Source organism: Natator depressus, chromosome 14 (genome assembly GCF_965152275.1).
Source record: "Natator depressus isolate rNatDep1 chromosome 14, rNatDep2.hap1, whole genome shotgun sequence".
Taxonomy (NCBI): Eukaryota; Metazoa; Chordata; order Testudines; family Cheloniidae; genus Natator; species Natator depressus.
Window position 1 is genome coordinate 37,805,996 of NC_134247.1, and position 14,226 is coordinate 37,820,221.

General features: G+C 53.1%; 1 protein-coding gene across 3 annotated transcripts in view; it reads left to right on the forward strand.

Moving 5' to 3' along the window:
- Nucleotides 1–14,226, forward strand: part of LOC141998425 (uncharacterized) — a 36,061-nt gene that overhangs the window by 1,267 nt on the left and 20,568 nt on the right. Inside the window, exons 1-3 of one of the 3 annotated variants that reach the window (XM_074971240.1) lie at nt 8,701–8,827; nt 9,821–9,934; nt 10,305–12,054. In XM_074971240.1, the coding sequence (XP_074827341.1) occupies nt 8,701–8,827; nt 9,821–9,934; nt 10,305–12,054 (1,991 nt within the window). Of the gene's footprint in view, nt 1–340; nt 2,161–8,700; nt 8,828–9,820; nt 9,935–10,304; nt 12,121–14,226 lie in introns of those variants that run through there. The other 2 variants (XM_074971239.1, XM_074971238.1) reach the window with 2 other exon arrangements.

Sequence of the window (14,226 nt, forward strand, 5' to 3'; positions counted from 1 at the left end):
CTGGCAAGTGAATGAAAAAGCTGGGACTCCCAAAGGTGGGCTGTTAGCCAGCTCCCTGCGGTGTGTTTCACTTCACCCAGTCAGGCTGTAGCCAGCCAGTATGGTATCATCACGGCAGAGATCACCTATGGCTTCCCACCCATCCTTTAGCTGTATGGAGTTTCCTCCCTGACTTTTCTTGCCTGGCAGTGTGTAGATGGGTTGTGGAGGCAGAATCCAATTTCTCCATCTCCCCTACAGTTACTGTGTAGTGTTTTTCCCTCTGTGCTCTTCCCCGTTCTATCCTTTCTCCCCGCCACAGGGAATGACTCCTGTCCGGATTCTCTCTCTCCCCTAGCAGTTGATGAGACGATGATGAGTGAGAACAAGGGGAAGAATCCACAACAGGAAGATCCCGAGCAAGTGGAACTGCAGGGGAACTTTTTGAGAGGAGCTGAAGGGAATTTTTCCCAAACCTTGGAACAGGGAGAAGCTTGGAGGAGCCAGCAGAGATCAGAGAGGCAGCGGGGAAACCACCCAGTGAAGAAAGAGGATGAATCCGTTGAATATGGGGTAGGATCCAAGGACCCCAGGAAAAACACAGCCCCTCAGACAAATCCCAAGGAAGAGAAACCCTATAAGTGTGTCAACTGTGGGAAAAGCTTCAATCAGAAATCGAACCTTATCACTCATCAGAGAATCCACACAGGAGAGAGACCTTATAAATGCCTGGACTGTGGGAAAAGCTTCAGTCAGAGCTCACACCTTATTACACATCAGAGAGTGCACACAGGAGAGAGACTCTATAAGTGTCTCAACTGTGGGAACAGTTTCGCTCAGAGATCCATCCTTCTGAGACATCAGAGAATCCACACTGGAGATAAACCTCACAAATGCCTCAACTGTGGGAAAAGTTTCACCCACAGATCAACCCTTAGTTCACATGAGAAAATCCACACAGGAGAGAAACCCCACAAGTGCTTAGACTGTGGGAAAAGCTTCATTCGGAGATCTGCCCTTGCTACACACCAGAAAATCCACACAGGAGAGAAACTCTGTAAATGCTTGGACTGTGGGGAAAGTTTCACTCAGCGATCAAACCTGATTTCACATGAGATGATCCACAAAGGAGAGAAACCCCATAAATGCTTGGATTGTGGGAAAAGCTTCCGTGACAGCTCAGACCTTCTTAAACATCAGAGAATCCACACGGGAGAGAGAATCTACAAATGCCTCGACTGTGGGAAAAGTTTCACTCAGAGATCAACTCTTACCAGACATCAAAAAATCCATACTGGAGATAAACCCCACAAATGCCTCGACTGTGGGAAAAGTTTCATTCAGAGATCAGCCCTTACTACACACCAGAAAATCCACACCGGAGAGAAACTCTATGAATGCTTGGACTGTGGGGAAAGTTTCACTCAGCGATCAAACCTGATTTCACATGAGATGATCCACAAAGGAGAGAAACCGCATAAATGCTTGGATTGTGGGAAAAGCTTCCGTGACAGCTCAGACCTTCTTAAACATCAGAGAATCCACACGGGAGAGAGAATCTACAAATGCCTCGACTGTGGGAAAAGTTTCACTCAGAGATCAACTCTTACCAGACATCAGAAAATCCATACTGGAGATAAACCCCACAAATGCCTCGACTGTGGGAAAAGTTTCATTCAGAGATCAGCTCTTACTACGCACCAGAAAATCCACTCAGGAAAGAAACTCTATAAATGCTTGGACTGTGGGGAAAGTTTCATTCAGCGATCAAACCTGATTTCACATGAAATGATCCACAAAAGAGAGAAACCCCATAAATGGTTGGATTGTGGAAAAAGTTTCATTCAGAGTTCAAACCTGATTTCACATGATATGATACACAAAAGAGAGAAACCCCATAAATGCTTGGATTGTGGGAAAAGCTTCCGTGACAGCTCAGACCTTCTTAAACATCAGAGAATCCACACAGGAGAGAGAATCTACAAATGCCTCGACTGTGGGAAAAGTTTCACTCAGAGATCAACTCTTACCAGACATCACAAAATCCATACTGGAGATAAACCCCACAAATGCCTCGACTGTGGGAAAAGTTTCACTCAGAGATCAACCCATACCAGACATCAGAAAATCCATACTGGAGACAAACCTCACAAATGCCTCAACTACAGGGAAAAGTTTGATGTGGAGATCAAACCTGATTTCACGTGAGATGATCCACAAAAGAGAGGAAACCCGAAAAGGCTTGGACTGCGGGAAAAGCTTCAAGAACAGCTCAACGCTCACTGAAACATCAGCGGCTCCACACGGGGGAAAGCTCTTAGAAATACCTTGACTGTGGGAAAGATTCAGTCAGAGCTCACCCATTATCATATATTGACGAGTCCTCACAAGAGAGAGACTTTGAATGTGGGGGAAGCTTCATCTGGTGCTCCGGGGAGTATAAAGCATCAGCAAACCCACTCAGGGTAGAGACCTCTCAGGGTCTGTCTGCACAGCAAAGAAAAACCTGCAGCTGACCCATGACAGCCGACTCAGGCTTGTGGGGCTGGGGCTGCAGGGCTGGTTCATTCCTATTGAACTTTGGGGCATGGGCTGGAGCCTGGGCTCTGGGACCCTCCCACCTCACAGGTCCTATAGAGGAGGCTCCAGAATAAGCCTGGAAATCTATATAGCAATGAAAGAGCCCCATGAGCCCGAGTGGGCTGGCACAGTCCAGCCGCAGCAGGTGCCTAGTTGCTGTGTAGACAGACCCTGATTTGCTTCCTTTAGCATGGAAAATGCTCCAAGTGGAGCTACCACCACATTGGACATGGGAGACTCCTCCACACATGGGGGAAATTCTCTCAGGGCCTGACTGGGGCCGGCCATGGTGACAAACCCATTTCCTCGTTCCCACACACATCCGGGGTGTTTGGCTCCCAAGGTTCCAGCTGCCCATCGCTGGGGTGAGGATCCAGCAGCAGCCAAGCAGCACTGGTCAGTGACCCTCTGGGTCTGCCTGGTCTAAGCAAACCCCAAGCAGAGGAGGAGAAGCCCCCATCAGCCCCTCCTCCCTGCTGCAGCCCTGGTTGCTGAGCTGGTGGGGGAAGGGAGAGAGAGAAACTCCAGCCAGGCAGAGGGAGCGGCTAGAGAAGTTCTCCCTTCTCCCTTCCCCTCCCAGACAGGATCCCCCTGCCATGGAGATGAGGAGAAGGACATTTGGGCCAGGCCTCACCTTCACTCTACACACCTGTCCCCATCCCCCATCTTCCACCAGCCCATGGGCTGGGCTCCCCAGTTGACCTGGAACTGTTCCCTGCAGGGGGAGTGTCCCTGGGGGCTGGTAACTCCAGAGTCACCCCAACTCACCCCCCAAACCTGAGTCTCCCCAAAACCGGCTGCCCTGTAGTGTCAGATCCTCCTAAGCGTAGCACTCACCGAACTTTAGTAACTTTGCTGCTCTCTTAAAGAGACAGCGCAGAGCCCCACCCTGTTAGGTTAGCTGACGACTTGCACTTCACTGTGATCTGCAGCACTGAGATGGTTTGTTTTAAAACTAAAAATAAGTTTATTCCCATTGACCATAGGGTTAAGGGGTGTCTGGTAAGAGTGAAAGGGCCAGGGAGGTTACAAACAAAATGTGCTTTCTAGTGACTACATTTATCTTCAGTGAGGCCATCTCTTGGTCTCAGCATGTGTCTTGCCTACATTCAGTGACTGGGGACTTTGGACCCCCTTGGCTGGAAAGTTCCACTTTTCTCAGATGTACAGGAGCTCAGCCCAGTGGTATCGGCCCAGTAATGGATGCCAAGCTGGCTTTGCATCCTGGTTATACCTAAGGTTCACATTTTGTCATGGCTATTTTTAGTAAAACTCATGGACAGGTCACGAGCAATAAACAAAAAATCACAGAAACCTGTCTGTGACTTTTACTAAAAGTAATGGGGGGAGGCTTATGGGGTGATGACTGAAGCTCAAGGGTTTTTTTTTTGGGGGGGGGTGATGAGAGCCCAATCCTCCCTGCTGCGGGGTGGCTGACAGCTCCAGGTGCCCCACTGCGGCTGAGAGCTCCAGGGGACCCTCCGCCTCTGAAATGGAAAATCTCGTGGAGGTCTCTGTCATGGAATCTGTAACTTCCATGAAATAATCTTATCTGTCCTTATTGCTTCCAGAGTTCAATGACTTCGCTTCAGGAGACAGGAAGTTTTTCTGCAGTTGCGGCTTCCATCTCCCATGAGAGTGGGAAGTGGCGTCTTCCACACTGGTTTGCCTGCTGGCTTTGTCTGCCCTTCATGTAAATGTCATTTCATTGTCCTCGCTCCATTTACATTGCAGACACACGCAAGCAGGGGGAAGAACCACATTCCTTTGCCTGGGGGAGAGAGGTGATGTAAGCCTTGCCTGACAACACATTTTAAGAACATCTTGCAGCAGGTGTTTCTAATGCTTCATGTGTTGCCAGTAGGTATATCAGGCCAGAATCTGGCTGATCAGTGAGTTGTTAGTTTCCAGTGACAACTTTTAGGTACTGATCATGGCCCCAGTGAGTTGGGCTGGTCAAGGCAGCTGAAACTCACTGCCAGCTCCCAGGGAGCCTCTGGCATTGGGGTGCTCTCAGGGTTGGAGAGGTGCACTGTTTCTTGGGGAGCTGCAGATCAGGGATTTCTGTGGGTATCCAGGGATAGGGGCTGGATACCCCAGGGGCACACTTTGAAGGGACTCGGGCTGGGAGCTGTTGTCACCCTGCAGGGCAAAGGCAGGGCTGGTGTAGCCCAGGGGAGAGCATTCCAGTGGCTGAGGCTGGTAGGGGCTAACACCCAATGGTAGGGGGCTAACACTCAGCTGGCACAGATGAGTCCCTCGCACCAGAGGCTGGTGGAAGCCGTGTGAATCCCAGCCCTGGGTGCTCTGAGCAGCCTCCCAGCACCTTTCTCTGCCTGCAAATGCACCACTGGGAACCCCTCTGCTGGAGTGTTGGGGCCCAGATGCTTGTGCTTTTGTGAGAATAATGTCAAATGCCACCCAGAAACACCAGCAGAAGGGAGCATGGGGTGATTCCTCCTGTAAACTCTTGGCCCAGGAGTCAGAGCAGCCAACCTGATGTAGGAGACCCAGGTTCAGGGGATACCCACAGCTCTCAGGGCAGTGCTCTCACCATGGGGTCTCCCAATGTCAGGCTTCCCCCATTTCCTGTTTTACTTTGGATTTCATTGCAGAGTCCTTGGGAAAGGGGACGGGGCCCTCCCAGACAGTGCCCCAACCCCCAGACTGCAGAGTCAGTCTCTTGCTCTGGTCTGGCCTAGTGAATGTCCCACCCTGGCTGGGCACAGAGGGGGCTTTGATGAAGATCTCTTCCCAGCACAGACCCTGTTGGGGGAACAGCAGCTGCTCAGTCCAAGCTCCCAGATCCCAATGGAGCTTGTGACCCAGGACAAAAAACAGAGACAGATTGAGAGCAGACTCCTCTGTCTCTCTTTCCCACCTCTGGATACATCAGCTACTGAACCAACTCCCCCCACTCCCCTCCCCTCCAGACCCCCAACCCTGGAGGGATCCAGTGCAGTCAGGGCTGGATTAAGGGACAGGCCATATAGGCAGGTACCTAAAACCCTATTCCTGTGTGTGTGTTGGGGGTCGCACAGGAGCCTGCTCCTTGGGGAGAAGGAGCAGTGCTGGCTGCCCCACTGCCCACTCTGGAATGTCCCAGGCCAGCCCCCATTTCAGAAGAGGGGGCACCAGGGCAAACTCGAGTGAGTGCTGTCGGCACCTGGTGGGGGCCAGGGTCGAAATGGAGTGAGTTGTGCTGTGATCCCCGTGCACCAGGGCAAGAGTAGGCAGAGCACCAGTCCCTGAACCAGACCTGCTGGAGTTTGCTGGTGATATGCAGGTGAGTTAGAGGGAGCTGCAGTCAGTGCCCACATGGGGGAGCCAGCCGAGAGAGGAGCAGAAGGGATCCCTGGTCGGAGGGGGGGGGGGCAGACATGAGAAGGTTTGGCCTAGAACCTAGAGTTGTGTTAATCCAGCCCTACAAATAACTCCAGGAACCTGGTGGCAAAGCTCTGAAACCTCCATGACCCGAGCTGGTATCTCTGGCCCAGGGCTGGTAGCCAGTGAGCCTGGTGTGGAGAGAAGAGACCAGCTCTGATCAGCTGCTCCCTTTGCCAGTCTGTTACCAGAGTGGATCACAGACAGAGTCAGTGTCATCGAGAAACGTGTTGCCTGCAGCTCTAGGTCTGGACTGCATCTGAAGAAGTGTTTTACCCACGAAAGCTTATGCCCAAATAAATCTGTTAGTCTCTAAGGTGCCACCAGACTTCTTCTTAGCTCTGGACTGTCTCTCTAGGACCAGGACCCCCATCACCTCTGTGTTCCTGTAGATCAGTGGTTCCCAAACTTGGTTTGTGGCTTGTTCTGGGTAAGCCCCTGGTGGGCCGCGAGACACTTTGTTCTGCAGGTACAGCCACTTGCAGTTCCCAGTGGCCGTGGTTCGCCGTTCCCGGCCAATGGGAGCTGCGGGAAGCGGCGTGGGCTTGGGGACACTCTGGAACAATGGCCAGTCCCCACAGAACCCCCCGCCCCCAGGATCTGGGTCTCCTGTCTGTCCTCCCACAGCCTCATTGGCCTCTGTGCACGATGCCTCCTTGATGCGGAGAGAAGCTGCGGGAGCCAAGGGGAGGTGGGGCCCCCAAGAGGCAGGGTCTGTGGCGGCGGGGGGGCTGCAGGGCGGTGGAATCCGCTTGTCGCTAGGACCCAGGAGGAGCTGTCTGCGAGCCAGCAAGTGAATCGGATTCGGATTTCGTTGCCGCTGCGGGGACTCTGGCTCCTAGCGAGATCCCCGAGCCCCGGCGGCTGGTGCTGGGAGCCCGGAGCCCGGGCTGCAGCCGGGAGAGGGGAACCTCCAGCCGGGCCCTGCCCGCTGCTCCCCGGGAGCCTCTCCCAGGGCAGAGCCCCCAGCCCGGCCAGGGCCCCGTTCCTGGCCCGGCCCCTGCCCCAGGGGGGCCCCGCTCGGAGGGAAGGTAAGAGAGACTCGCCCCCCCCCCGGCACCCCCGGGCTGCAGGGGGCGGGTTTGGCCCCAAGCGGCTCCCCGCGGAGCTGGCTGCGATTCCCTGCCCCGGGCCCGGGAAAGCTGGCGCCAGCTCCCGGTGTGTGCGGGGCGGGGGGAGCCAGGGGCTGGGACAGCCACACGTGGGAGGGAGCCGGGAGGGGGCTGAAGAGGGACTGGAGGTGGGAGGACAGGAGGGGATTTATATGTGGGAAGGGATGTGTGAGCGGGCAGGGGGCGGGAGGGGGCAGGGGGGGCGCTGCATGGAGAATGGGGCAACGCAGGGGGATCACTGTATGGGGGAGAATTGTGGAGCCCACAGGACACAGGGCTGGAATAGAGGGAAATCTGGGTGGTGGGATCTAGTGAAGGAAAAGGGGGCGATGTGGGGAGAGGGGACTGGGGAGGCCGGAGGGGGAATGGGAGAGCAAGAGGAGGCTGGCTGGGGAAGGGAGAGAGAGGCCAGTGAAAAGGGAGAGCGGTGGTGAGAGGGACAACGGCAGCTTCCCCGTGCCATGGATTCAGATCTCAGCCACACCGGTGTCAGACCGGAGTCACTGCTGGCTCTGGCAGGGGGTGAGTCCAGTTGGGCCGATGAGATCAGATGTCCCTGGTGGCTGCTGGGGGAGTCCAGGGCAGCTCATTCATCAGGTGTTGTCACCAAACTAGAGGGCTCTGGCTATTGCTAAGGGAGAGGAGGAGGCTGGTATGTCTCTGTCTGCTCCTGATATTAGAGCCCTGGAGTTGAGCTTCCTGGGGCAGATGCTGCTGCCTCCTCCATTGTGATCTGGGAGTCCAGACTGAGCAGCTGCTGCTCCCCCAGTGGGGTCAGTTCTGGGGAGAGACCTTCATTAATCCCCCTCTGTGCCCAGCCCAGGAGGGGACTTTCTCCGGTGGCTGGAACCAGCCCCAGGGGGAGCCCCGAGCTCTGCCCTCACCAAATCCTGAGCTGGATCCTGTGGGACCAGTCTGTCTGCAGGAAGAGAGCCAGGGGGGAATCGGGGTGTGAAATGGACTCAAGCCCCTTCTGAAACCTCCCCCCATCGTCGCCCCTCTCGCCCTGACAGGCTGAAGAATCACGTCCACGTTTCGCTCCAGATCGACCTGTCTTCCAGGGGACAGGGAAGGGAAATGGCTGTGATGGAGCCAGCTCAGGTAGGGGATTTTCAGGGAGCTGCAGGGGGGGTTGCTGTAGAGGAGGAGGGGCAGGAAAGACACAGGGTGAGGCAGGGAGGGGCGAGGATGTGATAAACCTGCTGGGAAATGTTCAACCTGGGCCTGATTTTCTGAACAGGCCCATGGTCAGGGGGGAACATTCCCCCATTTCTGAACCAGGAAACACCCCCCTGGGCAGGGCTGGGAAAAGTGACCAGACTCCCAGTGCTGGAGCCTGACCCCACTGGCCAGAGGCTGCTGTGAAATACGAAGGGAAGCTGTCAGGATTCCTGTCCCTGCCCCCGGCTCAGAGCTCTGCTTCCCATATCAGCCTGTGGCTGGCAGGCGAGTGGGAAATGAGAAGACTCTGCCCTGCTCCGTGTGCTGGGGGAACAAGCAGCTCTCACCTTCTCCCACCCCCTGAAGCCTCCTGGCTGCTCTGAGCAGGGTGAGGGTGGGATTCTGCTTCTCTGGGCCTTCTCCCCCTGACTAGTGGGATTGCGACTGGGGCAGCAGGTGCTGAATGCGGGAACTGATGTTTCAGATGCCGGTGACCTTCGAGGAGGTGGCTGTGTATTTCACCCAGGGGCAGAGGGCTCTGCTGGACCCTGCTCAGAGAGCCCTCTACAGGGACGTCATGCAGGAGAACTACGAGATGGTGACCTCACTGGGTAAGGGATTCCTGTGCCCTTAATTATTACAAGCTGGGAGGTCTGCATGTATGAAACTGGTCAGTTGTTCTCTGCTCAGTTAGGTTAGAGGCAAGTGGATCCCAAAGTCCATAGATCTAGTGTAAGAGAGACTTTCATCTTCATGCCACCTCCAATGGGATCGGGGAATCATAAACCTAATGGACACGCTAATTCACCCCATCCATCCAGTTTTCAAAGGGGCAGAAGCAGGGTATTGTCCTGTGTGTATTATTTCTCACTTGTTTGTACTGTTGGTGTGGGCCTGTTCATCCCATGATAGACAGACACAAAGTGGGGAAGGCAGTACCTTTGATTGGACCAAATTTGGTTGATGAAAGAGAGAAGCTTTTGAAGCTTGTTTTTTATTGTTTTGGATCATTTAATGATCACCTATTCTGTTAATTCCCTCTGAAGCAGCTGGCATTGGCCACTGTTGGTAGACAGGATACTGGGCAAGATGGACCTTTGGTCTGACCCAGAGAGGCTGTTCTTATGTTCACCCACAGGAGTTGGCCCAAGAAAAGATACTTTGGGTTTGGAGTGTTGAGGAGTGTTATGTCACCCACCTTGTGTCTCTTATTTTACACTCACCATCCCCTATGATCCCCCATAGCTGGAACTGGCTGCGGCCAGAGGGCTCTAGAGGTTTAGAACTAGGCAGGGGTTTAACGTCATAACTGTGTCTGAATCAGCAAGTCCCCCAGAGTGCACAGATCCTGGAAACCCCCATCGATGCTGTGACAGCTCCTCCCCGACAGACATCTGCCTCTCCCTGGGGGCTCAGAGGCCATGTCCCAATTTGTTAACATTCCACATCTGCGTAATTACATCAACCATGTTCCCATTCTTTTGGATTCCACAATCCCCCAGCTCAGCACGGGGCAGGTTAATATTCAGGGATGTTCTTTGTGAAAAATACACTATCAATACTCGAAATACACCCTCATCTTCCTGATTTCTCTCCCTGAGCAGGATTTCCCATTCTCAAACCTGACCTGATCACCCGGCTGGAACAAGGGGAAGAGCCATGGGTCCCGGATATTCAGACCTCTGAGGAATCGGAGATCCCAAGAGGCAGCCGCACAGGTGAGGAATTGGTGAAACTGACTCACAAACCATCTGGCAAGTGAATGAAAAAGCTGGGACTCCCAAAGGTGGGCTGTTAGCCAGCTCCCTGCGGTGTGTTTCACTTCACCCAGTCAGGCTGTAGCCAGCCAGTATGGTATCATCACGGCAGAGATCACCTATGGCTTCCCACCCATCCTTTAGCTGTATGGAGTTTCCTCCCTGACTTTTCTTGCCTGGCAGTGTGTAGATGGGTTGTGGAGGCAGAATCCAATTTCTCCATCTCCCCTACAGTTACTGTGTAGTGTTTTTCCCTCTGTGCTCTTCCCCGTTCTATCCTTTCTCCCCGCCACAGGGAATGACTCCTGTCCGGATTCTCTCTCTCCCCTAGCAGTTGATGAGACGATGATGAGTGAGAACAAGGGGAAGAATCCACAACAGGAAGATCCCGAGCAAGTGGAACTGCAGGGGAACTTTTTGAGAGGAGCTGAAGGGAATTTTTCCCAAACCTTGGAACAGGGAGAAGCTTGGAGGAGCCAGCAGAGATCAGAGAGGCAGCGGGGAAACCACCCAGTGAAGAAAGAGGATGAATCCGTTGAATATGGGGTAGGATCCAAGGACCCCAGGAAAAACACAGCCCCTCAGACAAATCCCAAGGAAGAGAAACCCTATAAGTGTGTCAACTGTGGGAAAAGCTTCAATCAGAAATCGAACCTTATCACTCATCAGAGAATCCACACAGGAGAGAGACCTTATAAATGCCTGGACTGTGGGAAAAGCTTCAGTCAGAGCTCACACCTTATTACACATCAGAGAGTGCACACAGGAGAGAGACTCTATAAGTGTCTCAACTGTGGGAACAGTTTCGCTCAGAGATCCATCCTTCTGAGACATCAGAGAATCCACACTGGAGATAAACCTCACAAATGCCTCAACTGTGGGAAAAGTTTCACCCACAGATCAACCCTTAGTTCACATGAGAAAATCCACACAGGAGAGAAACCCCACAAGTGCTTAGACTGTGGGAAAAGCTTCATTCGGAGATCTGCCCTTGCTACACACCAGAAAATCCACACAGGAGAGAAACTCTGTAAATGCTTGGACTGTGGGGAAAGTTTCACTCAGCGATCAAACCTGATTTCACATGAGATGATCCACAAAGGAGAGAAACCCCATAAATGCTTGGATTGTGGGAAAAGCTTCCGTGACAGCTCAGACCTTCTTAAACATCAGAGAATCCACACGGGAGAGAGAATCTACAAATGCCTCGACTGTGGGAAAAGTTTCACTCAGAGATCAACTCTTACCAGACATCAAAAAATCCATACTGGAGATAAACCCCACAAATGCCTCGACTGTGGGAAAAGTTTCATTCAGAGATCAGCCCTTACTACACACCAGAAAATCCACACCGGAGAGAAACTCTATGAATGCTTGGACTGTGGGGAAAGTTTCACTCAGCGATCAAACCTGATTTCACATGAGATGATCCACAAAGGAGAGAAACCGCATAAATGCTTGGATTGTGGGAAAAGCTTCCGTGACAGCTCAGACCTTCTTAAACATCAGAGAATCCACACGGGAGAGAGAATCTACAAATGCCTCGACTGTGGGAAAAGTTTCACTCAGAGATCAACTCTTACCAGACATCAGAAAATCCATACTGGAGATAAACCCCACAAATGCCTCGACTGTGGGAAAAGTTTCATTCAGAGATCAGCTCTTACTACGCACCAGAAAATCCACTCAGGAAAGAAACTCTATAAATGCTTGGACTGTGGGGAAAGTTTCATTCAGCGATCAAACCTGATTTCACATGAAATGATCCACAAAAGAGAGAAACCCCATAAATGGTTGGATTGTGGAAAAAGTTTCATTCAGAGTTCAAACCTGATTTCACATGATATGATACACAAAAGAGAGAAACCCCATAAATGCTTGGATTGTGGGAAAAGCTTCCGTGACAGCTCAGACCTTCTTAAACATCAGAGAATCCACACAGGAGAGAGAATCTACAAATGCCTCGACTGTGGGAAAAGTTTCACTCAGAGATCAACTCTTACCAGACATCACAAAATCCATACTGGAGATAAACCCCACAAATGCCTCGACTGTGGGAAAAGTTTCACTCAGAGATCAACCCATACCAGACATCAGAAAATCCATACTGGAGACAAACCTCACAAATGCCTCAACTACAGGGAAAAGTTTGATGTGGAGATCAAACCTGATTTCACGTGAGATGATCCACAAAAGAGAGGAAACCCGAAAAGGCTTGGACTGCGGGAAAAGCTTCAAGAACAGCTCAACGCTCACTGAAACATCAGCGGCTCCACACGGGGGAAAGCTCTTAGAAATACCTTGACTGTGGGAAAGATTCAGTCAGAGCTCACCCATTATCATATATTGACGAGTCCTCACAAGAGAGAGACTTTGAATGTGGGGGAAGCTTCATCTGGTGCTCCGGGGAGTATAAAGCATCAGCAAACCCACTCAGGGTAGAGACCTCTCAGGGTCTGTCTGCACAGCAAAGAAAAACCTGCAGCTGACCCATGACAGCCGACTCAGGCTTGTGGGGCTGGGGCTGCAGGGCTGGTTCATTCCTATTGAACTTTGGGGCATGGGCTGGAGCCTGGGCTCTGGGACCCTCCCACCTCACAGGTCCTATAGAGGAGGCTCCAGAATAAGCCTGGAAATCTATATAGCAATGAAAGAGCCCCATGAGCCCGAGTGGGCTGGCACAGTCCAGCCGCAGCAGGTGCCTAGTTGCTGTGTAGACAGACCCTGATTTGCTTCCTTTAGCATGGAAAATGCTCCAAGTGGAGCTACCACCACATTGGACATGGGAGACTCCTCCACACATGGGGGAAATTCTCTCAGGGCCTGACTGGGGCCGGCCATGGTGACAAACCCATTTCCTCGTTCCCACACACATCCGGGGTGTTTGGCTCCCAAGGTTCCAGCTGCCCATCGCTGGGGTGAGGATCCAGCAGCAGCCAAGCAGCACTGGTCAGTGACCCTCTGGGTCTGCCTGGTCTAAGCAAACCCCAAGCAGAGGAGGAGAAGCCCCCATCAGCCCCTCCTCCCTGCTGCAGCCCTGGTTGCTGAGCTGATGAGCCACAAGTGGGGGAAGGGAGAGAGAGAAACTCCTCCAGCTGCTCCCTCTGCCTGGTTGAAGTTCCCCCTTCTCCCTTCCCCTCCCAGACAGGATCCCCCTGTCATGGTGATGAGGAGAAGGACACTTGTGCCAGGCCCCACCTTCACTCTACACACCTGTCCCCACCCCCCATCTTCCACCAGCCCCTGGGCTGGGCTCCCCCAATTACCTGGAGCTGTTCCCTGCAGGAGGAGTGTCCCTTGGAGCTGGTAACTCCTCCCCTCCCCAAATCCCCTAGGGCGCTGGGGGATCAACCATTAAGGGACCAGGCCGATGGGTTGTGGGGAGGAAACTGGGGATGGAATGGTTGGGGCTGGTGGAGGTGGGAAGCAGGGAAACCTGGATGCTGGGCTGTTGAGTGTTTGGGGATGATGGGATAAGAGGCGAGGGAGAGCACAGGGGTAAAGAGGTGCTGCCTCTCCTCACTCACCCTCTCTGCCCCTTCTCCCTGCCCCCACTGCATTCAGACAGCACCACTGAGAGGGGCTGATTCCCACTGGGCCTTTTGTGGGGGGAGAAGTGGTGGGGATTAGCTAGCACATGTCCTCTGCCCCTCCCCCACTCTTCCTAGTCAAACTGACCCTGAGCATCTTATTGATTCTGAGCCCCCATTAGCAAAGTGATTGTCTGAGTCACTGAGTTCTCCTGCGGGGATCCCTTGTCCCCTTCCCAGATGGTCTCACTTTGCTCCAGGGTGGTTTGTGGAAGGCTGGGGCCCGGCTCCTTGGGGCTAGCATTCCCTGTGACAGACTGAACTTTGGGGTGAGGATCTGTTTGATCAGATAGAAAAGAGAACTTCTAATGAGGGTAGGCCCTAGTTCAACCTTTCTGATTTTGGTTTTGCACATGACCATGTGACTCCATCCTTCCTCTTGTTTCTGTTTAGATCTCTTGTCTCTCTTTTGTTTTGCTGTCAGCAAATTCCAGTGCTGTGTGATACCGGCGCGGTGGTCTCCAGTCAAACTGGTCTAGTGATGTGATGCTGTGGGGTTCAACCCAGACCAGTGTCTCCGCCTGCCCTGTAATCCTGGGTGTGTCTCTCTGTTGTGCAGCCGTGGTTCAGAGCCTTCACACCAGCAGCCTGCGCACAGCACCAGCGCCTCTCACTGGCTTCCACCAGCTTCGGTTCCTCTTTTCAGAGTCACCCCAACTCGCC